The 24,521-nt window shown below is 35.1% G+C and overlaps 3 protein-coding genes across 4 annotated transcripts; all 3 read right to left on the minus strand.

Annotated features, from left to right (window-relative positions):
* Positions 1 to 961: 961 nt before the first annotated feature.
* hoxc6b (homeobox C6b) lies at positions 962 to 8,674 on the minus strand. Of its 2 annotated transcripts, XM_049471905.1 has the most exons (4): positions 7,701 to 8,674; positions 6,187 to 6,297; positions 2,309 to 2,471; positions 962 to 1,710 (listed from the first exon to the last, which is right to left on the minus strand). In XM_049471905.1, the coding sequence occupies exons 2-4, from the start codon at positions 6,205 to 6,207 to the stop codon at positions 1,409 to 1,411; spliced, it is 486 nt and encodes a 161-aa protein (XP_049327862.1). In that variant the 5' UTR covers positions 6,208 to 6,297; positions 7,701 to 8,674; the 3' UTR covers positions 962 to 1,408. The 2 variants fall into 2 exon arrangements, with proteins under 2 accessions (XP_049327862.1, XP_049327861.1); XM_049471904.1 differs by lacking the exons at positions 6,187 to 6,297; positions 7,701 to 8,674 and having other exon boundaries at positions 2,309 to 6,180.
* Positions 8,675 to 10,547: 1,873 nt separating this feature from the next.
* Positions 10,548 to 19,397, minus strand: LOC125787540 (homeobox protein Hox-C8a-like). The gene is made up of 2 exons (XM_049471902.1): positions 14,601 to 19,397; positions 10,548 to 12,436 (listed from the first exon to the last, which is right to left on the minus strand). Exons 1-2 carry the CDS (start codon positions 15,031 to 15,033, stop codon positions 12,096 to 12,098), a joined length of 774 nt encoding a protein of 257 aa, XP_049327859.1. The 5' UTR covers positions 15,034 to 19,397; the 3' UTR covers positions 10,548 to 12,095.
* Positions 19,398 to 19,492: 95 nt separating this feature from the next.
* On the minus strand, positions 19,493 to 22,249 carry LOC125787539 (homeobox protein Hox-C9-like). The gene is made up of 2 exons (XM_049471901.1): positions 21,148 to 22,249; positions 19,493 to 20,295 (listed from the first exon to the last, which is right to left on the minus strand). Exons 1-2 carry the CDS (start codon positions 21,686 to 21,688, stop codon positions 20,054 to 20,056), a joined length of 783 nt encoding a protein of 260 aa, XP_049327858.1. The 5' UTR covers positions 21,689 to 22,249; the 3' UTR covers positions 19,493 to 20,053.
* Positions 22,250 to 24,521: the final 2,272 nt, after the last annotated feature.

Consider the following 24,521-nt stretch of genomic DNA (forward strand, 5'->3'; position numbering starts at 1 on the left):
ACCAACAAATGGTACATTTTTCTACAATACTGAATAGGGCTCCGCAAAAAATCCTATTTTACCTTTTATCCAAGAAAATAAACCTTATGTATTTTACCTTTGCCATTTAACGTATGTTTCAATCACCCTTAATCCACCCTAAATTTAGTCAAAACAAGCTTTATCTGTACTGTGAACTATCTGCATATTTATTTTGTTTTTAGCTGTAGCTCTAGGTGTTCATTCATGTTTTTGAAATAGATAAAACTGTTCGCTCTTTACACTTACAATCGATTGCAAACTGTTTATCGCAAATAAAGTTCTTCTACTATTTTTGAACATTTGTGCTTTGTTTATTGTTTGTATTTTTTAATTTATGCACTGCTTGATTAATTCATATATCTATTTAAATCAAATGTGATTTTTTACTCTATCGTGGTCGCTTAAATATTTTTAATTTATATTTATTTTTAAGATAGAGTTTGACTATAGTTTGGATTTTGCTTGCTTGGTAAATAAGTGAGAATCACTGACAGGTCAAAAATTTTTAAAGAGAATGTTTTCGACCTCTTCCTGTGATACATTCAGTTTCCAAAGCGATTGCCATTTTTGCCTTTACTGCTTAATATGGACCTTGTTTGAGATTCTTGTAATTTGTTAAGGCACTATGTAGGTAATCTGGATTGTACGAAGTATTATTATTATTATTATTATTATTATTATTATTATTATTATTATTATTATTATTGTTATTATTATTATTGTTATTAATACTAATACTAGTAGTAGTAATACATTCCAACACGTACCTTTTTATTATTTTACTGTTTGTATTTAGGACTTTCCCATATTTAAGAAATCCTCTTATTGATGTCTAAAGTATGGATATAGTATGGATAGTATAGATATAGTACCTGTGTCTTAGGCTTTCTATTATTTAAACGCTCAGTTATATTCACAGTTCAGATCACAGACAAGCCTATTTCAGGTTTCCATTAGTTTAATGCTTCATACAATAAAAAAAAACAAAACAATAGAAAACAGCAACAATACAAGGTATGCAACATAAATGAACAAAATAAAAGTTATTTTATGTAATGCCACAGTACACTGAAAAAGTATTCGTCAAATGGTTTAACAGGTATATTTTACACTTTTTAAACATAGGAGTAGCTAATAATATTAGCGTGGTATACACATACATTCATTGTAAAAATTTTGAAGAATACACATTGAGAGTTGAACCACACAGGCAAGGCTGGGGATTGGGAAACGGAATGCAGTGTTCTGTTTTTAAACAGTAAAGTAAGACGATTTGTCTTGTTAAAAACAGTTTTGGCGTTTTAAGCGTTGTGCCAAACTTTAATAGGTAGTTTTCGATAGGTAGTGATTCGTACAGCGATATAGATTTTATACACCAGTTCTGGATCTATTCCTTCTTCTCACTTTTGGTTCCTTCTGGGTCGTCCTCCTTGCTCGCGTCCTGGCTTCCCACCGAAGGGACACTGTCGTTGAGGTTGGAGGTGAGGTTGCTCTCCTTCTTCCATTTCATTCGGCGGTTCTGGAACCAGATTTTGATCTGACGTTCAGTAAGGCACAACGCGTTGGCGATCTCGATACGCCGGCGTCTTGTCAAGTAGCGGTTAAAGTGGAACTCCTTCTCCAGTTCTAGTGTTTGGTAACGGGAGTAGATCTGACGACCTCTCCGCCTGTCAGACCCATAGCCGACCCCTGTTGGAAAATGTGGTATATCATTAGTGTTTGGACATTGACCTTTCATTTTTAACTTAAAATATATCCAAACACCGTATCTCAATGAAATACATGTTTTGCCCTGGTTTGAATCTGGCAGTTGTTTTCAAACTTCAACCAAATTTCACAATGACCAAAACAAATGGTTCTTTTAATTAACCACTATTAAAATTGAATATTCGCATATTCGAATATTCACAATATTCGAATATTGTTCCATTCGCATGCCAGGTTGCATCTCAGGCAATAAAAATTACAGTATTTAAACTGACAATTTGAACTGATAAAGCCTACATTCGCCTCATTCGCCATTCGTGTTTGTGTTATTTTCATATTGTTTCCAACCAACCCACCCAGTTCGTTTAACCAAGCTAAGCCAGATAAAGCCATACATTTTGCGATTTGTTTTGAATAGGATTGAGAGCGAGTGTATTTTTGCCAAAAGGGGTTCCCGCAAGAGATAAAAGGCATTACTGCCCAGAGACGACGAGGAGATCCTCTAATGCTTTATGGGGTGATAAAACGTGTTGCAAGTCATAAAAAGTTTTTTACCCCTCGTATTTGAGTCCCTACTCACCGCTATGCGAGTTCATCCGCTGCATCCATGGATAGATCTGAATGTTGCCGCTTTTTGGGTCCTGAGGTGCGCCTCTGCCATGTTCTGAGGGGTACTCTTGCGCCAAGGAGCCCTGCGCGCTTTGCCCCAGGCTCTGCCTGCAACTTGGGAGCGCATCTTTGTCCTGGTAAAACACATTGGACCCATAGTCATACGGTGCACGACTGGAACCGAACACAACGTTGTCTTGTGGTGAATAAAACGGCGTGGAGTATATCCGGTTCTGGGCCACAGCGGCGCCATAAGAGGAGAAATGGCGAACGGGGTCATAAGTTGTCGAATTTAGGGCCACGTTTGGTAGAACCTCCTGACCACCAGTCAAATGGCACGAGAGCGACGGGTTCGTAAAATAGGAATTCATACCGTCCCTCTCTCGCCGTAAACCGTGCTCCCACTCTTTCTTTCCCTCCCTCCCTTACGTTCTCTGATTCCCCTCTCTCCCTCTCTCTCTCACCCCTCTCTCTCTTTCTCTCTCTCTCACTTTCCCTCACTGAACTCTTCCTATCTCTCTCTGTCAGTCTGTTTTTTAATAGATTTCGATGTCATTTAATTTCGAGACCCAATAAAGACACCATGTACGCAACCGTGTTTCCAAAGCCTCCTTCTAGCTGGACAATGATGACAGTGTCAGCTGACCAATTTCAGTCCAATGGAAAACGTGACCACAAAGAAAGTGGAGAAAAAATACAACTCGACATTTATTTTGTTGTCCTATACTCTTTGCCCAACTAACGATAAATCTAATCCAGCTGAGATGCATAGAATATGCCGCTTTAGTAAGACATTTCCACCCTACCTTAGTCTCCCTTTTACTCCCTCTCATACACATACAATTAGCACATTATATAAACTCTCTCAATAAAGTGTTACCATTAAGTGTTTCCATTAAAAACAAGACGAGACATAATCCAGAAACTTACATTGTTTTACATTGTGTAAAACACATCAAATGCACTTAAAACAAATAACAAAACAATATATAGGGGAATAACATTAGATGTTTAGTGGTTTTTAATGTGTACCTATCCACATAAAGGCATCTACATCCCATTTTGCCTCGCTTTTAAGTTAGAAAGAAAATTCCTCTGACTGATAAATCCAACAATTTTTACTGCTGGAGAAACTGCTAGTGATTTATCGTGTAGCTTTGGTTTTAGAACTGTGGTCATTTCTAATACAGTTCTGTTTGTAGCAAAAACTGATTTACCAACTAATTCGATTTTAATGTAGCGACAACAACAGCTAAATGTTCAGGAAACAAAATCACGCATGTAGACTATATATATATATATTTTTTTTTTTTCTTAACGTGGGAGAATTTTTCGGTGTATGCGTTTTGTAAAACCACTTCAATGTGTGCTATGTCCTTTTGTGCACAGGGAAATGTAAGGGGGGTGGTTTATGGCAGTTTTACTGCGAAAGAATGCCTTAACGCCTGAGCCGAGTCATAAAACTAGACAAATGTCGACTTACAGCAGAAGCACGATTACCAGCAGAACAAGAAACCAAACAAAGATCTTATTAATGAATACTTCTTCATTTTGCTTATGCACTGCAATAACGAGTTGGTCTGTTTAACCTAAATCGCTTTCATGCTTGTAGCATCAGTGTAACTGAATTTATTCAATTAGTAAAAATTAAATCACGCAATTTAGAGCTAGAGAATAGGCTACAGCAGGGATACCTGTATGTTGGTAAAGAAGATTTATATTTAGTTTATTCCAAAATATAAAGAACGATGCGAATGTTTTTTTTTTCAGCTGCTTATAGACCATGCGGTCAACTAGGCTATGCAGAAACTGATTTATTTGCGCTAACTGACATAATAAAATATAATTAAACAAACTACACTCGAATTTCACCAATGCATACATTTAAAACTACTACATTTAAATGTAAGAGCACTTACAGAATTAAATATTCATTTTTATTTAATTATTGTTTCACATTTTCTATTGTTTTATAGTTTTATGTATTTTTTTTTAAAAGTATGTTTAAAAATTGCAGACATAAGAATATTATTCACCGTTAATAACTGTTAATATGCCAGTGAAACTACTTTTAAAACTACTTTCAAACAAAAGCTTGAAAGCATCATCAGAAATGTTCTAATGTTTTAGACTAAAGCTGTTTAACTATTATGTTAAATTAAATAACATAAAAATGTAGACGAACAAAAAATTAATCACCTCTAGAAACACTTTAGATTTTCTTCTGAACCTGAAGAAAAATGTTTTAATTAAGTACCCCAAGCTGTACATCGTCGGAAGTACAAACGTGAAATGTCACTTTGATCTGAAACTCTGACCACATTTACAGGCGTATTACCATAATTTAGCCCATATGAGTCGCGCTGTTGAGTTGAAATGTGGCAGTGAGAAAAAAGGAGATTACTCTTTTACAGAACTGACAATTAAATCAGTTAAAAGTAGGTCAAAAGTAGCAAATAAGCAACAAAAATTGGAAATACAATGAACTTGCCCGATTGCACTTCTACGTCAAATCAGATGGGTAAGATAGTCACCTTTAGGCCTATATAATGCTATTGCATAATTTATAAAGGGAATATAAACTGCATAGAGAAGCGGATTGTTCTTATGAGTGTGAAGCAGAGCCGCGCAGTAAAGTGTTTTATTGCATCCTTCTGGGGAGGGCCGTGAGAGCCGTGTCTCAACAAGCTACTGGAAGATGTCTCTTATTTGACAACTAGGCTGCAGTCGAAAACACAAAATTTAAAGGTGGCTAGAGTGACCTAAATTCCACAAATAGTCATAATTTAAAAATATAGAATGCTACTAGTTCTAATTGTTTTTTTATTTTACTTTAAAATAGCTAAAAGAGCACAGTTAAATACATTTTTATAATAATGAATTAGTATATAAGCGTTTGACTAAGGTGAAATGGAGTAAAATATATTTAGCTATTAGTACATTTTTTGCTGGAAATTCTCAGAAAATTATAATTATAATGGCTACACCTATAATTATATAACAACCACTGACCCCACTTACAAATTAACAAATTCTAATTTCTGGGAAGAACCATGAACAAGTCTTATCCTATGAAGCTCCCACCGCTTTGTAAAAACTAGTATTTCATTTATACTTTTCTATTCTTCGCCCGTTTCACTACTACAATACAATATCACTTTAATGTTAGCATACAATAACTACTTATTAATGTTATAATCATATAATTTTTTATTGAGTCATGACCCTGTGACATTGAGCTATAACCGCCAGCCCTTTGATCATTTATAGCTTCAGAATGAGAGGTTTCTCCTCTGTTGCTTTCACAGTTAAACATGATTATGGGGTGTTGCTGATGTTTTCAAGACTAGCGAGACTTCCGCTGCTGACCTTTTGGGGGGTTGTAAAATAGACACAATTGGTCCACGTTTGCTTAGACAGTAATACATATTGCAGGATACCTGAGTCAACATTCAATATACACAGAGAGTGCTTGATTAATTCAACATAAATTATTGATTCTATTTAGGTGAAATAATTGGATGAAGAAAAGCAATATGTTTAGCGCACTTACCAGTCAAAACCTTCAAAACACTACACTACATAAGCTAATAGGCTACAATATTAGTTTATTTTGCCTACTAAATAAAAAAAATCACAGTTTGGCAGGAACTGGTTATGTGTCAGACATTTAAAAATATAGGTATTAGACATCACACATATCATCACACGTATATTTACTAATTAAAATGAATTGTTGGTTCCGCTTGTACTAAAGGTATGTATATATTGTAGATTTATTCTAGAATGATAAAGAGGACTTACTTTCGTCTGTACTTTAATTCAGGGAGACATATCTAAAATGATTACCTCGTTTGACTTCCCGAACATAGGCAAAACAGCTCCACCCACATTCACAGGCCATATCACAGCTCAGTGGATATTGGCTTCACCCACTTTGGCTTGACCCAGAACAAACGACTGCAGACAACACAATTTATCATGAGCTTTTATAAACCACAACTCCATGCAGAATTCCCACATTCCTTACATTATAACGTCATGACCTATATAAAGACCACTAAAACCTCTCAAGTCAAAGTGAAGACAAAATGCACTTAAAATGCTACTGGCCAATTATGTGTTTCTACAGATTATTATTATTATTATTATTATTATTATTATTATTATTATTATTATTATTATTATTATTATTATTATTATTATTATTATTACATCTGTTATAGGTCATTTCTTTTTGTTTTATTGTAACTGAATACTATACTGGAAGATTACTTATTAATATTTATGCAATTTTTGATGCATAGACAAATATGATCGACCTTCCAATGACATCAGATTTGTAAATGATGTCACCATTACAACCTTTCTTCTTGTTATTTCTTGTTTTAATTTTTTTTTGGGGGGGGGGGGGGGTGATATAGATTTTACCCTCATAAGGACACAATAGAACAGTCTGTTATTGAACACTAGATGGCAGCATCAACCTCTGCTATGTTTAAGAACTTTACTCTTCAGTGTCATATGGTGGGTACACAATTAGGTGCTGTCTATACATATTTGATATTTTTTGGAATAAGATTTAATCTTGGGATAACCTGAATGCATGAAAAAGCTTAAGAGTTAATTAGCTGCACCTTAGTTATTAAGTCACGTGTCTTATATGAAATAAAAATACATTTACACAAAATGTTAAACTAGATATTAAATTTGCAACAGTTGGTGCATATTATGTGGTATGCTAGTTTGTATGTTTGTATTTTTTTACCGTCAAATAGAAATGTACCAAGAACAATAAAAGCATTGTACCCAAATAAAAAATATGAGTATGCAACTAATTTAGTATATAATGCATTTCACAGCTTATTTGATGGTTTTCTAATGCCTGTGTAACTGTAACATGCGATTTAAACCTCATTCATTTATCCTCAACTTTAGGCTACTCTATTAAAGTACGATGACGGGGTGTATTTTCCAGGGAAAGTCTGAGCGAAAACTAGTCTATTGTACTCGAATTTCTCTGCTGTATTTAAAACTTCAAACTTGTCAATTAGTCTTTATTTATCTTGGGGTAAATATTTATAATGTCCTTTTATTTTCAGGGTCAATGCATCGGTCTGGTCGCATTCGTCAACCCAGTGGTCTCCAATATTTCAGAACCATCAAGGAAATAGTAAAATAAAAAAACACAATCTTCAAATTGCAAATCTACAAATTGCAATCTTCTGTTTCCAAACTAATTTTTCATATACCAATTGAATTCATATACTAACTACATTTTAAGCTGAACTAACCTCTGCTCTTCACTTTTTTATGTCGACAAAATGTAAGCCAAAAAGAAACGTAAGGAACCGCAAGCTTACCTGCTTTCCCCAACCTTTCCGTTGACCCCCAGTAAAGCGATGAAGATTCTACTCAGTCAACTGAAGGGAGAGCATTGGTGGTGTTATTCTGTCTGTGGTTGAAATCATTTCATTAGACATTATATCTTTTCTAATTTCGGTTTCGTCCAAGAACACAGTATTTGAGACCAGTTACACGCGCCCCATGCTCGCCATCGGATGCAGCGACGAGATGACGAGAGGCGAGACAAAGTGAGGAAGCAGAACAAACGAAGAATATAGGTGCCATATAGATTTTAAAGAAGGGCTACCAGGCGCCCAATGCTCCATTTTCGTTCCGTCTGGAGAAATGGGGAGTGAATATGAGCAAAGACAACAGTATAAAGTTCATGTTCATGGAGGGCATGCCATGTGACTCTCCGCAGCCAATCCCAGCAACGGCGTGGTCGTAAACTTTTATTGCTTAGCTGTAAATTTCCCACCAAACAACCAGGAATGTGTTGCGCCTCCGTTCAAGCCAGAGAGACCCGTGCTTTTCAATGTAGGGAGCCTTCTTAAATCGTCGTCCAGATATTCACATTCCAGTCACTTCTCATAAGCCTTAATTGTTCCCAAATCCACACAAACATTGTTCCAGAAGCCTTTTTAGCAGCATTTTAGCCTTTCATTCCTCTTCTACTTTATGGATATTGGTCCTCCATCTGTTTAAATCCATTGATTCATACTTAGGGTAATTTGGGACCTAAAATGTCAAGCTTTATTTTAATGTTTTACCAAACGACTAAATGTATAACTCATAACATCAACAATTAATTAAACGGTTTTCAATAATAAACTGTTGCAAAAACTGTTTTACTGACTACGTGGGATCACAGTTGTGAGTCTTTAAATGATGATCTTAGGCCTAAGAGCTAAACCGTTGTAAAATAGAGTAAACCAAAGAGCATAAAAAATTCTAAAAGTTTAAAAGTGATGCAAAGAAATCAGGAGAAAATTAGAGCTTATAATAATTAGTTAAGTGACTTCTGATAATAAAAAAATAGCTGGTTTCTTAGTTCAGAAATACGTGATAATCAAATCCACGTTTAAAATATATAATCATTTTTAGAGATGTTATATAAAACGGAATTGAACTTTACATTATATATATTTTTTAATTGGTCTGGTTTTCTTGGCTTAATTATACTTTTCTTAATTTGTTAATATTCCAGTCTATTAAAAACTGTAACATTCTCTTTTAGTTATATAAATATATTTGATGTGTTGCTGTGTACGTCATAATTTAACTGTCCAAGGAAAAAGTATGCTTGTAATTGTATTATATTTAAATGTATTAAGTATTATTAATTTTTAGTATTGTTATAGTATTAAAGTATTTTACTACACTATATACCTCTATGGATCCCCTTTATTAAAAAATATAGGTACAATATCCTACAATTTGTGCAACGTTTTAATATAGCTTAATATTTATCCTGTAAGATGAAATACTTTATTTGACACTAACATAATTTTCGACATTACAATCTGGATGTATTGCTATTTATAGAAAAGAAATTGGTAAGGTCAGTTCTGTAGTATAGTTTGTTTACTTCCTGGCCGTATGTTTTCTGGTAGCTTTCAAAAACATCCTTTCTAAAACAGAACTATTACTTATTGAATAAGTTTATAGTGCCCGTGCATGATTTTAAATGCATTAATTAAAAACTAAATGTGTAGCTTCAGCGGGCCTCTATTACCATTAAATAAGAACCTTCACAAGCTGTAACATAAGGACAGTCTTGCTCTAGCTAAACCCTAAACAGCATGGGAATAACACTGTCTGAATCGGGCCAACAGGCTATTGGGGACAATTTTACAAAGACGCCAATAGGTTTATTGGCCTCCAATAAAATTTACAGGCGATTCCGACCAGTTTAAGAGTTATTTTCCACAGACAACATAATGGTCTGACGGGTGGACAATACTCCCATACAATTGTCACTTCCTCAGAAAACTTCCGGACTGTCAGCAGCATTGCTCAAGACAGAAGACTGCAGGTAAGTATGTGCTTTAAATGAATATTTTTTATTGTTTTGAACGTATTAGAGTTGAGCGTGTACTTATGAAATAATGCCCTGTAATAGAAAATAAATAATAAACAAAACTGAGGCAAATAAATATGCTAAGGTATAATCAAAACGGTTCTGTTAACAGGATTGCGAGCGAAAAACACAAATCTAAAAGCTTGTGAGTAAATGTGTGTTTGGTCGCAATGCTTAGTAGTGCCTTACTTAAAAAGCAAATAACACCGTAAAAACGTTTCCTAAAACTCTAGCAATCATTTGTAAGATCCTACAATCAATTAACTGTTGGACAATTGCTGAATTGGTGCTACGGTCAGTTTAGTTGTGCAGGAAAAGCTAATAAATAACTTTTTCTTAACTTATCATTTAAAAAAAAGGAAGATTGTTTGAGATTGTTTACGCAATATATATATTGCGTTTATAAATAGATTTTTTTGTTTACCATTTTTTTACACAGTGTTAAAATGCAATGGTGCATGGAACGAAAGACTTTGACTTCTCCTGGAACTTTTACTGAAAGATGGTTTTGATTTTTAGATACGAGAATAAATGCTATGCACATCGCTGTGGGCATTACCTTTACACTTGGGATTGCTCTGGTATGATACTTAGGGCGAGTATGAGGCTGATACGGATTTACTGTTTTAAAACAGTACAGGTCACAGAGTATACATTATTTTTCTCACTCCACACATCCACTGCTAACTAATCTGACAAATCCAACACTTGTAATAAAGAAAACAAAACCAAATATTATATCTATCGGATTTCTGATGTCATAAAACATTCTGACTGCAAAATATGATTTTTAATTTTTATTCATAGCTCAGTTTAAAATATGTACGCAAATAAGGTTTCCTCAGAAAGTATAGAAAACAATTCTAAAAATATTTCAGTGACTGGAGTTACAATTGATATTTTACCAAACACATTTTACATCCATCCAATATCTCCTGAATGACAACTTTCTCCGAAACATGGAGTTATAAGAAATCTTTAGACATTTAGGCCAATCCCCTCAACATTCTACAGTTTTAATAGAACAGATATAAGGACATGGTCGATGCAAAGTTTAAATAATAACACCAAACGCATGTCAATAGGTAGTTTAAGTTGAACTTTATAAGCCCTTCACGTTTCTACATAAATATTACATTAAATGAATTTTAGAGAGAATTAAGTAACTAAGCTCTAATATCTGTACCTTAGGTATAGAGGAACCTACATAAATGATTATATGAGAACTTTACAAGTAAAATAAGAAAAAAATAAACAAAATTGCGAAAGAACAAAAATTAGTTGTGTAAAATCTGTTTTAAAACCTGCCATAAACAGAATATTGCAAACTTCCCGCGTTAGGTAGCATCACATGCAAAAATCGAGTGATAATAATTATAATACCGACTTCCGTAAAAAAGACACAACCTCTCTAAAACTTACAGTTAACCAACTGAAAAAGTAATGAAAACATTAAAATTGTCTATCGTGATGTGAGAATGACTTTGATTTGAGAAAGAGAGAAAGACAGTAAAACCTAAATGTCTAAAAAAAATAGGGCTAGGATTCGGTTAATTGTTCCTATAAAGTCCCTATAAAGGTTTGTTAAATTTTAGTGCGAAAGTTAATAATTGTAACAATTCAAGAGTTATTATTATTATTATTATTATTATTATTATTATTATTATTATTATTATTATTATTATTATTATTATTATTATTATTATTATTATTATTACTAGGAGTGGTTAAATTCCATGTATGTCTGGGATGATCCCAGCGGTTCTTTGACTTGTTATCGGTTAGAAAAATTAGGGTTTATGTTCAATAAAAAACTAACTAACCTAACTAAACTAACACAATTGGCTCAGATTAAGTGAAGACCCAAGCATTGGAATTTCGTTTGGATTTACCCATTAAAATCCAAAATAAGGTTTTGTAACATGGTAGTAATATTTGGTTTAACATTTAGTATGAAATTTAAACCTGTAAATTCAGTTTAGGATATGCATATCCTAAACAATGTCTTTTGGTTAAAAATCCTAAATCAAGGACTGGGTGTATGTTTTTCTTACTTATTGTGGTGATCTCCCTCTAACAAGACGGAAGAGCTTTTATGGTGTGTTTAATTTTTGTTCCACTTTCTCAGCCAGAAAAACTGGTTGTTAAACGTGGTCTCTCTTTCTCTCTCTCTCTCTCTCTCTCTCTCTCTCTCTCTCTCTCTCTCTCTCTCTCTCTCTCTCTCTCTCTCTCTGTCGATGTGTTTCTATGTCTCTCTATCTTTCTCTCTTTATCACACACTTACTCGGATCTCAACTTGAAGTCATATAACCATAAAACGAAGGCCATAAAATCATTCTTTAGACTCTTCTTCCTCCGCAGTTTCCTTTTTATGCTGCTCATCCCCCTCAGCGTCGGCTTCCTCCGGCTCTCCCTCACCACCCTCACCCTCTCCCTCACCCTCCGCCTCTGTCTCGCCCCTCTGACCCGGAAATTTGTCCTTGTTGTTCTCCTTCTTCCACTTCATGCGCCGGTTCTGGAACCATATCTTCACCTGCCGCTCTGTCAGCTTCAGTGCGTGCGACACCTCGATGCGGCGCTTGCGGGTCAGGTAAGGGTTGAACAGGAACTCTTTCTCCAGCTCCAGGGTTTGGTAACGGCTGTAAGTCTGGCGGCCGCTACGCCTTCCCGGAGCTAGGGAGGAAACGGTGAAGAGATTTCAGCGTTTATAAACGTTGAGACATGTTTTGTAATTTTTCCACTTCAAATGTTTATGATACATAAGAAGACAGTCAGCACTATACTGTGATTCGTTTTTAGCATGCGCAAAATCCTGGTACCACATTTCCAAAAATGCTTTCTTGCTGATTCAACTTAAAAATATATTGTTGCACATACTTTTGAGAAACGTAGGAAACTTAGGAGTAGTCATTAAAGTTCCTAAAACATATATTTTTTTACTGTGATTCAATAGAATAACCAAGTCTTGAATAACCAAGTTTTAAACTCATTTCTAAAAAATATTATTGTTAAATCATAATGTGTATTGTTATTATCTTTTGCTCTGACTTAAATCATTCAAGAATGTAAATACGGTTTATTGCAAAACATTCTTGAAATTCCTTCAGGTTCCTCAAACAACATGACAAATGTAGGCATTCAAACATTTCTTTATTTGGGCTTTGTTAAAGTCCATCAATAAACTTTATGATATATGTATCTTGTTTATATATTTTACTGTTTTATCTTCAATGGATTGTCTGACAATTATCCATAACCATTATTCATGACATGACTGTCATTATCTTACAATTTTTGTTGTATATTTGTAAAAATAAAGTCGATCAAACGTTTTTCTTTGTGAGTTTGTGATTCACTTCCATGTGTTGGTATGATCCATTACCTAGATATAATTTATATCACAAATATACACCACTCTCAGACCAAATATTTTATATTTTATATAACTGGTTAAACAAAGTTACATTTTCAAAACAATCTTTTATAGATCCAGTGATATGTGTTGCTATGATATAAAATGTAGATATCATTTAGCTGATATCACAAATATGCAACATACAGTCCTCGAGTTAAATATACTATAAGATAAGATTTTGTGTCAATTTCACTGTTCAATATTCTTGGATTCTGAAATTGTGTTACTGTACAAAAGTGGTGCTAAAGCATTACAGAAACAATTAAAGTTTTCTAAACAATAATTTAAGAAATCGTGTTATGACTGTAAAATTATATTGTACTGTGTATTGTCATTGTCTATTATGTGCATACAAATTATATAATAATTGTAGCATACACTCTCAGACTTGACATTTTTGAGTGGTGCCTTTGAAGAACCAATTCAAGTTTCTTAAACCACCAATGGAATGTTATCACTGTTACATCTTACTGAACTGTACAATATAATTCACTGTGTATTGCTGTTATCTATGATACTAGTATTGCTAAAATCACACCCCCCACCCACACACATAAACATTCATACCTTAATATAATCATATCATGTAAATATGTTTATATCTATCATAATGTGTGAATTTTCTTATACTTTTTTTTAACTATTAACATATCACAAACGCTCCCACATACACAAACACACACACACACACACACACACACTTAAATACTTAAATATAATACAGAAACTGAGAATCTTGAGTAGTGATATACCAGAACTAATCCAGATTGTAAAAATATCCTTCTATGAATTACTGTTGAGAGTGTCAATTGTACTAAACAGCATAATGACTACTTTGTGTTGCCATGTATCAATGACATACACAGCATCTCAGTTATTAAAAACGAAATAATGGCACCATGAGAGAAATAACATGCAATAGACACATTTGCCTGACTGTAAAGAATATATATTTTTATGAAGAAATTAAAAAAATGAATTCCACATCATGTAAAGGTTCTATACCAATGAAATTATTTTCTTAGAACTATTTATCACAACCAAGCACTGAGAGTGAATACCAGTCTAAACACTACCCTCCCAAAATTTTACTAGGCCTTCTCTGAGGACCACACTGATATTTGTTAAAATTATAACCGTTATATAAAGACATCTTTTTTAATGACATGATAGGTTTAGGCACTCATAGCTCCACTCTGAGAGGAGCGAGAACATTTGCCTGGATGAACTGCTCAGTGTCATATTTGAATAAATAATTACGGATAGTTTTTGCTCATAACATGCATTTATTGCGTAGTCATAGACTACACCCCCCATAATATCAATATATAATAAACATGCAAACTGCATTATAGGACATTAAGTCCCCTTGACTATAATACAGTTTAAAAAAGAAAGAAAAACATCGATAGGTGATCTAACCATGAGGTCTCATCCAAGGGAACATAAGACCGGGTGGGTTCTGATTCAAATGGCCTTGTCGTTCTCCTAGATGGGTGCCACATGAAGATTTACAGTCTTGGTACTGCACCACGCTTGCCTCTTGTTGAGCCCCATAAAGCGTTTGCCTCGGAAATGCCTCGTAGCCATAAAACGTAGTGGCATCGTTGTGGCACGCCAGGGCACAGGGGTTCTGCTGATAGCCTGCAGCCGCCAGTCCTGGTGTGCCGTGGTGGAAGAAATCCGGAGCGTGGTGGGATGCATGCTGGAAGCCCGGAGCGGCTGACCCAGCCCCGTACACTATGGCATGGCTCCGGGTGACACTCTGAGGGAACCGGCAGTCGTAGTAAGTTTGTTCCAGCCTCTCGCTGCCTTTATACTTGGAATACAACGGGTTTACAAAATAGGTGCTCATGTCTTGTGTTGTGTCCTTTGTCCCAGAAGTGTTTGTGCTCCTAAACAACAAGGTGACATTCGAGTTCTAGCCCAGATCTGCTCCAAAACTCATGCAAGCGCACCACCAAACGTGCCACCAATTACAAAAAAGGTGAGTCAAGGCAGCCTTCTGCTCTGAGCCACGAAAAACCAAACCAGTGTTCGTGCTTCCTCCCTACCTTCCGGTTATGTCTGGTGGCTCATTTGCCTCCTATTGTCCATTTGCCATCCTTAATCCAGTTAATGTCGTCAATGGGTTGATGAGGGCTAGCTCGGTCTGGTTAGCTCTTCAGACAGCCACAAACGGTGTCTGAGCCCCGCAACCCCCCCTTTGCCTCGACAACCTTCAACCCCCTCCCCTCCTTGTTGCGTTCTGAGACGTCTACCTTGAGCAGAGCGAGCCTTGAATCCACGCCGTATCAACGTTACCTAGGTTCTGTTGTTGATTGTTCATGTGAGGCTGCTTTTCTCATGTATGTGATGAAACACTGTACTATTGGATACAAAGATACAATAACTACGTGTACGCATGTTTCATTCAATTTATGCATTCCACAGAGATTCCACATAAAGGCATTTGTATCTACATGTACTTTGAATTTGGAAAACTACTGTAATAATGCACTAAATCTATTGTTTTAATGACATAACGTTGGTTATTGATTGACCGGGTAAAATCGAACACCCCAATGATACATCAGTAATAATAATTTTTAAAAAAATCAGATTTTTCTTCAGTTGATGGTTTACGTGTGACTATTTGTCTTACATCTTTGATATCATTAGTTATCTGAAGTTACAAGAGTATATCTAATAAAGTTAACAATCCTTTTTATTTTACTATTATTAGGTGTATGCATTCCAGGGTGTTTCGCGCACATGCAGTGTAAATTTGGAAAACTACTTTAATAATGGGCTAGGCCTGTTGTTTTATGCTATACCTTTGATTAGTGCTTCACCGGGTAAAACCGAGTAAAACACAAAGATATTACACCCGTAACTTATAAAACAGCTTACATTGATGGTGGAAAAGCAAATGTATTGAATAAAATGTGTAATTGCGAGGGAATAAGCTATGGCAGCGTTAAGTCCTATACTGCTCATTACAATTGTAACTCTCTAATCAATATTATTATAATAAAAAGTCGGAAGACGTGTCTAGACATAGACACAATATCTAGATAAAAACGTTTTTACATTGTCCTGCAAAGGGCATTCAGAAGCTGTGAAATGCTTCTTGTACTTGCGTTCACAGTACTGTTCTCCCTTGCCTATATGCTAAATGCATACAATTAATAAAATATGATGTATATATTGTAATAAAGTTTGACTTCTTTTTTTTTCTTTTCAGCTTTTTCTTTTTAATAAAATTGTTATATCAGGTGACTGGTTACTAATGGTTTTTAAATGTGACTGAAGAAATACTAGGGTTTGTAATTGTTTTTTATCAAACCTGTTAACTGTTGATTATTCAGTGTTTGTGAGACCAAGCATGTTGCCCTCTGCTGGAGTATATGTGATAGTGCGATCAAGTATTCAACTGGTAGCATCAACAAGCATGTATAAAACTTTTTGCATGCTAATCTATAAAGTCAAATGCAATTATTTGTATTGTATATAATTTGCATTATACTTAGACAAGATTTATTACTTCACAATAAGTTACTGTTACTGATTCAAATGTGGTCAAAATGGGTTATTGTTTGTGCGTTTGCGAATGCTGTTTAATTGGCAAAAAAGACAAAAACATGAAGAATTATGTATAACCAATAAGCATGCATCTACTGTCTTAGACATATATTTATATATACTAGTCTATTTCATTTACAGAAAGGAATTTTGCTTCAATTTTGGTTTTCATTTATCTGTTTAGGTTAAAATACCCATTTGGACCGGAAAATGCAATATGCCCTAATGATTGTGGACACCGTTGATAAATGCATTCAACCTGCTGATACATATGTTTACCACAACATTTATAGTCCCTGTATTTCCATTACAATATGACTCACTGAAGCAGATAAATGTAAAGATTGATACTATACCTAATTGCAAGCGTGGGTTTAATACCTTCCATCGTTGAGCTGTGGAGCAGTGGAACCGTGTTTTCTTAAATTATGACGATCTCTCCAAAAATATGTTGGGCAGTTGGGGATGAGATAGGGTGGTGATCACTCAACATCCCGACCTCATTAAGTTTTTTTCGCTCAATGGAATCAAATTCTTACAGCAATGCTCCAAAATCTAGAACAAAATGCTTTCCAGGACAGTGGACAGTACTTTCTCAAAAAAAGCAGATAAAGTCCTATTAATATTCTTGATTTAATAATAACAGGCGTCTAGGTTATCCTTGTAGAGCATTGAGTTAATAAGAACAGCATGTGTTTGAAGTTTACTTTCAGATACTAGCCTATTCACTTTAGACCAAGTAATTTAGCTGCAATTTAATTTAATGTATTGTTTGAAGACTACATCCCTTTGGATTAATGAGAATAATGTATCTTCCTGCATTTTTATCCAGCCCCAAATGTTGCACAATTCCTTTACATTGCATAACGAAATTAAAGTGCATGTATCAAAACCAACTTTACCATATCTTACCATATTATTACCTTTGTATGAATGGGTTCAGCTTACTGGGAACACTCGGATCTGCAATGACATCTGCCTGGTGAGCTATCATAAGATAACTTCTATGGTAAGGCCCAGGGTTTTGAGCTAAGATACACACCATTGGTGGAAGGCTAGCGACATCTAGCGTTCATTTTATTTAACTGTTCCTGCTCAGAACAACGATTTTTCACAGGAAGTTAGATTTCATTAACTGCCCGTTTGTCCGTCTGCTAGCAGCACTTTAATGCTGACATCAATAGCCTTCGGGTGTGTGTTAAATATAAATGTGAGGCTCTAAAATATGAGACATCAGAAAATAGTTGCAATACCTTCAGATAACAGCCCCATGGTTACATCTATATTGGGAATATGCTTTTGTATATCATATAACATTCAAAATTCCTAAAGAGTTTTGGTGTGCCTGAACTTTATTTTTGTGTGAAACTAATGACTCCTAAACATTTAATTGACAGATCAAAATCCAAGCGCCATTACACATCAAGACTTTTTGAAAAGGCTGCAGTTGAAATTAACTGTCATTCGACTAGATGCGTACAATTCGAGAGGACTTCTAAAGAAAAGACAGTCAGTGAAAAATATGATTTTCAATATGAACGGATTCTGTCAAAGAAAAGCATAGTTTAATATTTACTTTTAATTTTAACATTAATATTTTAAAGCTGCTCGCTGTACTATGAACGGCCGCGTATGTGATAAATAAACGTAGGTTTAATTGTAATTGATTATTAAATAAATAAAAAAACATACACCTAGGCAACATTAAATAGTAGTAATATATATTTTAAACCCAGATGCAATTAATTTACTAATTATGCGAATGAAAACATTTTGTTTGTATTTTGTACTATGCTACATACATACGAACACAATTCTAAAGCCACACAATGTCATAATATACACAAAAATATATAATTCAAAAGCCTTTGAGATGTGTTTCTATATAATGTTAAATGTAACGCCAACATTTAGACGACGACTGTGTTGTTGAGATTCAGGCTTTTCAAGTGCTTCCTACTCGCCTTCTCCATTGACCGGTGCGGTGGGGTGTGATAAAGGAAAGGGTAGACGCGTTTGTAGTGGACCCTTAGACCAAAAAACAAGTGTAATAACCCCCTTTTGTAGGAAGCTCAAGCGTTGCCCCCCAATTAAAACAATAAAGTAATTTAGCCCAGACGTCTAGCCAGTTCTCCAGGCTTGCTTTGTTTCATTCCTTTCGAGGCTGTAAACCTGCATTGCTCTGATCCTCGCAACGGAAATGTCCAAGATTGAGCTCTAAAACCTATTGCATCCTGTCCTTATTGTTTTGTGGCACCTTAAAAAAAGAAGGCCGGTTTGTCGCAGTGCGTACAGAATGACACAGCCAAATTCACGATTTACCTACAAAACAAAAGTAAATATTCAACCTGTTTTGCCGTGTATAGTGTTGCACCTATTGTGCTTTACTGTTGCAATTTAATCGATGCTACAACAAATAATATTTAGAAATAACTATTTAGTGTATTAATGAGTAGTTTTGTCAAAAAAAACTTTTGTACTTTATTTTGGGTCGTGTTAGATTCAGTTATTCTGACAATATTGAGGAGGAAGAAGAATAGAAAGTTGACCAAAGTCACAGCTGCTCGTAATATAGCTTATGCTACAGCGTCTAATCTGTAAAAGCTAACGGAAACGACACTCTTCCCTACGTTTCAACACGAAATAGTTCACCCCTATTATTTTAATGACAAGCAAATTGAGACTATACATTGTGCACGCGTTAAAGTGAGCTATTATTAAAGTTAAAATTTAAACACAATGTACTCAAATTATTTTTCAAAACACTTTAGTGGAACCGAGAAAATTCTGTAGCACCGCTCTCTCTGACGGCTAATGCTAATACACACTTTTTCACATAGTGAATATAGCATTTACATTAAACATTCAAAATTCGATTTTTTTACACATTCTTATTTTAAAGATTTCATACAAAATACAAAATATGAATATGAACAATATATAGAGCATGTAAGATACATCAGCACATAAAAAATAGGCTACATATTTTAGACTACATGTAACCAACATCTACCACAAACTCTTAAACTTGTCGATGGTCTGTTTTTTCAACTGTACAACTAAAAAAAATAAATTTAAAAAAGCTAATCCAGGTTATTTACATACTTGATATTAGACTGACAAACTAGAGTAAAGAGCGTTAAATATTGAACTAAAGTGTTAGGGTGGACTGCAGAAGCTTAAGCCTAGGTACAGAAGGCTTTTTTGTGTAAGAGTTTCAGAGCTCCAGAAAGCTCCAGTTCGGTCCAATTGCTGATGAAACTTCACCATAGCCAGATCATCTGCGACCAGGATGCATTGGCTACTCGTTATTACTGGTTGTTTTCGGCCTTTTCTTTATTCATTTTCTTCATTTTCATACGTCGATTTTGAAACCAGATTTTGACTTGTCTTTCAGTTAAATTTAACACACGTGCGACTTCATAACGGCGGTCCCTTGTAAGGTACATGTTGAATAAAAACTCTTTTTCCAGTTCTAGAGTTTGGTATTTGGTGTAGGGGCAGCGTTTCTTTCTTGTGGAGCGCGCGTGTATCCAATTGGCCACAGGGTTATCTGAAAAACAAATATAAAAAGTGTTTATTTTAGATTTGGGTTATTTTCTCCCAATTGTATAATTAAGTAACGTTGCTATATGCGTTGGCTTTTAAGTAAAACATAAGTATTAATATTTTGCTCTTGTTGCTGTGTTAGGTTGTTGTATTTGTACTAAAATATATAGTTGGTCTAAATATTTCACTAGGCCCTTTTCTTGTGTGTAAAGAGTCTTGTCATAAAAAGTGACTATGTCCATTGGTTTTATTGGCTCATAAAATACTTTAAAAGCCTTAGGTTTCAGGTGCCAACCCACCCATTCTGGGGACAACTCTACTTTTTTTAAGCAACCATGAAAATCACAGTCTGGCTTAATGTTGCTTTTAGCTACACATTCAACAAACTGGAAAGATATTTTAGAAATTCGAAAAGTATTTTGAGCTATTGCATGTAAATAGTTTTCCAAATATTTCACATATCAATATAAAATGTACACAATGGGTTTATTCTTCACATTTACAAATTCCAGATTTGTGCAAACAGAAATGAAAATGAAAATTAATAACGACTGATATTACTGCTACTATTAACCATTCTACCAGACTCTCTGGCTCTAAACAGATCCTCAACTCGCCCCTCAAAGGCTTGTTTTCCGAGATTGTTCACTTTATAGCCGCTTTATGGCTCCGGTCTATTTACAACCTTAAAGCCATTGGCATTTGCTCCAAAATGCTCTCAGACAGGAAGAAACGTTCTCGTTCAAAGGAAACTGGAAGTGGAATTAGATAACACAGCGTTGTCTACAAAACCAGATATCACCATAACCGCATGTGTATAGTGGAAAAAGGCGGAAAACAACAAAACGTCACTTACTCGGATCTATTTCAGGTTTATCCTCCTTAACCTTCTCCGAGAATAGCGGTTCAGATTCTTCTGATGAGGCGGTCTGCAGCGTTATGTCTCTCGGATCCTCAGATGGGCTGTAATAATAGTCTGAGTATCCGCGTCCGTTGGTTGCAATGCACTCTCCAGGTCTAAGCTCTGAAAAACCATCCGATTTCAGCCCATAATGTCTGCTGTTGTTCGGGTAACCTGGGAAAGACACTGCCCCTGAGATTGGTTCAAGCCAAGATCGCACATACCTCGGTTCGGTGCCTAAACGAGGCTGGTGGGCATAGGGATGGTACACCACTGATGACTGGGAATGCACCGGACCCCAGGAAGAGGTGAAGACTGGAGTTTTGGGCGCAAAGCTGCAGGATGGATAGTCCGAGCACTCGGCTACAAGGGGCGATGGACGCGAGCCGGCTGGAAGTATCTCCTGCGCCGAAAAACGCGTCGTGAGAACCTCCTCGGGGTCGTGATTTATCAAAGAATCCACATAATAATTGCTTATAGGACCCGTGGTCGACATGACGACTCCTCTGGTCTCCTTAACATGGATCAGATTTTTATGGAGTGCAGATGTGTACTTTTGATGTGCTCGTAGTACAATCAAGTCAGGTAATTATTTCTCTCGGGGCTCCTGGCTGCCATTGGCTGGCGGTGGACACGTGGTTGTATTTTCTCCAAAATTACAACGTGGATTAATGCGCGAAATCTGTTTGGACTATAACTGCCCTAGAGATGTGAACAGCTGATAAACGCTCAATTTTCTTATGTCGACGCATCTAACGATCGACCACGGTTGCGCTGTGTTTATTCCTTACAATCAGAGAACCTCCTCTGACAGGCATTTAAAAGCAAGAGGCAGGCAACGTTAGCCATTTTACTCAGGCACTATTTCTCCTTTACTTAGGCGTCATTTATCTTTCATTGCGTATATATTTTCATGCGTATAACTTTTATTATTATTATTATTAAACGTAATACTAAAAAATAGCTAAACGTGATCCAAATTGTATGTTGAATGCTCAGGCTGCATTTTTAAATACTTAAGAATTGAATAGCTACTAAAACTGAGTCAGTCCTTATACACACATAATAAAATGCACGATATGTTGGCTATAGCTTTGCAGCTCTGACAGAACATATCTGGAAAAAAGGCTTTACAGCAGATGAAACCATTATTAATATATTACTCTCCAGTACAGAAAAAAACGTGGGCAGGGGAGTAGCTCCTGTCAATAAATTTTTACGGGAGCCAATTTGATTGTTTTAAGCGTGTCGTTAAAAACCTCAGGACACAAAATCACCAAAGCACCACACAAAGCAAATACTGCTGTACAAGGAGAAGAATGTGCCACGTCATTCAACTCAATCTTGTAAATGGTTAAGCTTGCTCTTTTTAAAGAATATGTTGATATGTACATATATATAATAAAACAAATGGGATTATATATTATGTAAAAACAAATGTGATCTATGAGAAAGTCTGTATTCACTCTATAAATCAACCAATAAATAAACGCTCATATAAATAGCTAAATAAATGACAGCGATTATCACTGTAACACTCCACCAAGTAATGTAGATGTTCTTCGATGCTGTGGTACTTTTAAGAAACTCTGCCCAATGCACGTCCTACATGAACACATTTAGTAAACATAGGCTAAGTAAATACCCCATATGCTAATTAGCACCAAGAGCTATTTAATAGCACTAAGCTAGTATTGGCCTATAGATGTTGTATGACGCAATCACAGTCATGAAGAACATTCCATGGAGAACATTCGAGGAAAATATTGGGAGGCAGTGTGAAAATGAACTTCTACTGTGGTGTACGTGAGCAGTATTCAAAAACAGAGCCGACTCCGCACTGCGGTGGCCGACTGCTTGATTAATTGCCATTGTCACCCAAACATCGTTAGGCGCCGCCGCCGTCCATAAGATACAGCTATGCTTCCCCTTCATCCTCTCGTGCTGCCGGCTGAACAGCTTAAAAAAAAATCGAATAGTACACATTTTGAGATAGTTTTAATGGTGTTATTGGTTTTGAAACCTGTTAACTGTTAACCACTAAACCCTATACAGGACAATACCTCAAGGTTTATTTTTTCCAGACAGCATAACGTACATATTTTCATTGTGGTAATCAAATAGTTAGGATGTGTATATAATGAAAAAATATAATACGTCCCTGGATCTAAATAACAGTATCTGAATAATAACCCAGAGTGCATAGGGAAAGGCGTGCTTAAACATCCAACATGTATCATAAAAAAGTTGCAATGTTCTTGTAAGAAAGCTTGTCACAATATGCCGAAATTTTTATGAGCATGATCTATGAGCAAGTCAGGCAGAAAAGATAGACATGTTGTGTTCTGGACAACTAAATATTATTTTTATGCAAATAAAAAATAAATAAATTATTATTATTATTATTATTATTATTATTATTATTATTATTATTATTATTATTATTATTATTATTATTATTATTATTATTATTATTAATAATAATAATAACAACACAAAGTTTACATAATATGGAAATTAAATCGCTGTTGCAGACTTCTGTTTGCAGGGATGTCCAGTCACTTGTTTTTCTCAGTTTTCTCAGTGCAGGAAGTTTTTTTGTATTCACTTAAGATATTTATATTAATATATTCTTAAATGTACAAATATTTCCTGCAGCAATGTTGTCATTTGGTTTCCTAAATAACCCATAATTATGGGCTAACCTTTAAATTAGTAATTTTGGAAGCTTATTTTTTTATGTGTTATTTTATTTAGCATCCATCCATAGTAACGAAGATATCTGACAACCTGCATGCGACAGCAGATTTTGGCTGGACTGAGAAGGGTTTTCTGAATATTACAAACACAGTGTGATAAAAAAAGATGTCACGATAAAACGAAATAATACATAAAACCATAATCTACAGCTGTCATGACAATCACGATTTAAATGTGTTTAAAGTGAGGATTTTTTGTAAAATAAGGTTGTGCTATTGCATTTTTTTGGAAGAGTAAACAGACTGCAGGAATGCTTCCATATGTACTGTGTTTCTGGTTGTAACACTGAAAAAATAAGAAAAAGTTGTTAAATTTTATTAAAAGAAAATGTATTTTAATGTTAGTTTAGCTGAATATGTTGAACAAATCTATAAGGTGAAGATACTATTTTTTCTTTTTACCGTTATTTCCGAGGTTCAGCAAACGTAAAATGATCCAGTTTATATTTCTTTTTTAATGACAACCAATGTGAACACTTTTCTTGTCATATTGAAGGCCTTTTGTTTAGAATAACAAGATGTTTACGCCTATTTAATAATAATTTTAATCTTTTAGCATGTTCATTTAAA

The sequence above is a fragment of the Astyanax mexicanus genome, chromosome 24, assembly GCF_023375975.1.
Source record: "Astyanax mexicanus isolate ESR-SI-001 chromosome 24, AstMex3_surface, whole genome shotgun sequence".
NCBI lineage: Eukaryota > Metazoa > Chordata > Actinopteri > Characiformes > Acestrorhamphidae > Astyanax > Astyanax mexicanus.

What these genes read in the sequence shown, in the direction of transcription:
- hoxc6b (XM_049471904.1), bottom strand. Translation starts at nt 2,708, where the DNA reads ATGAATTCCTATTTTACGAACCCGTCGCTCTCGTGCCATTTGACTGGT. An exon ending in GCGGATGAACTCGCATAGCG is followed by an intron (nt 1,711 to 2,308) that starts GTGAGTAGGGAC and finishes ATTTTCCAACAG; the next exon opens with GGGTCGGCTATGGGTCTGAC.
- LOC125787540 (XM_049471902.1), bottom strand. Translation starts at nt 15,033, where the DNA reads ATGAGCACCTATTTTGTAAACCCGTTGTATTCCAAGTATAAAGGCAGC. An exon ending in CCCTTGGATGAGACCTCATG is followed by an intron (nt 12,437 to 14,600) that starts GTTAGATCACCT and finishes TTTCCTCCCTAG; the next exon opens with CTCCGGGAAGGCGTAGCGGC.
- LOC125787539 (XM_049471901.1), bottom strand. Translation starts at nt 21,688, where the DNA reads ATGTCGACCACGGGTCCTATAAGCAATTATTATGTGGATTCTTTGATA. An exon ending in TAAACCTGAAATAGATCCGA is followed by an intron (nt 20,296 to 21,147) that starts GTAAGTGACGTT and finishes TTTGTTTTTCAG; the next exon opens with ATAACCCTGTGGCCAATTGG.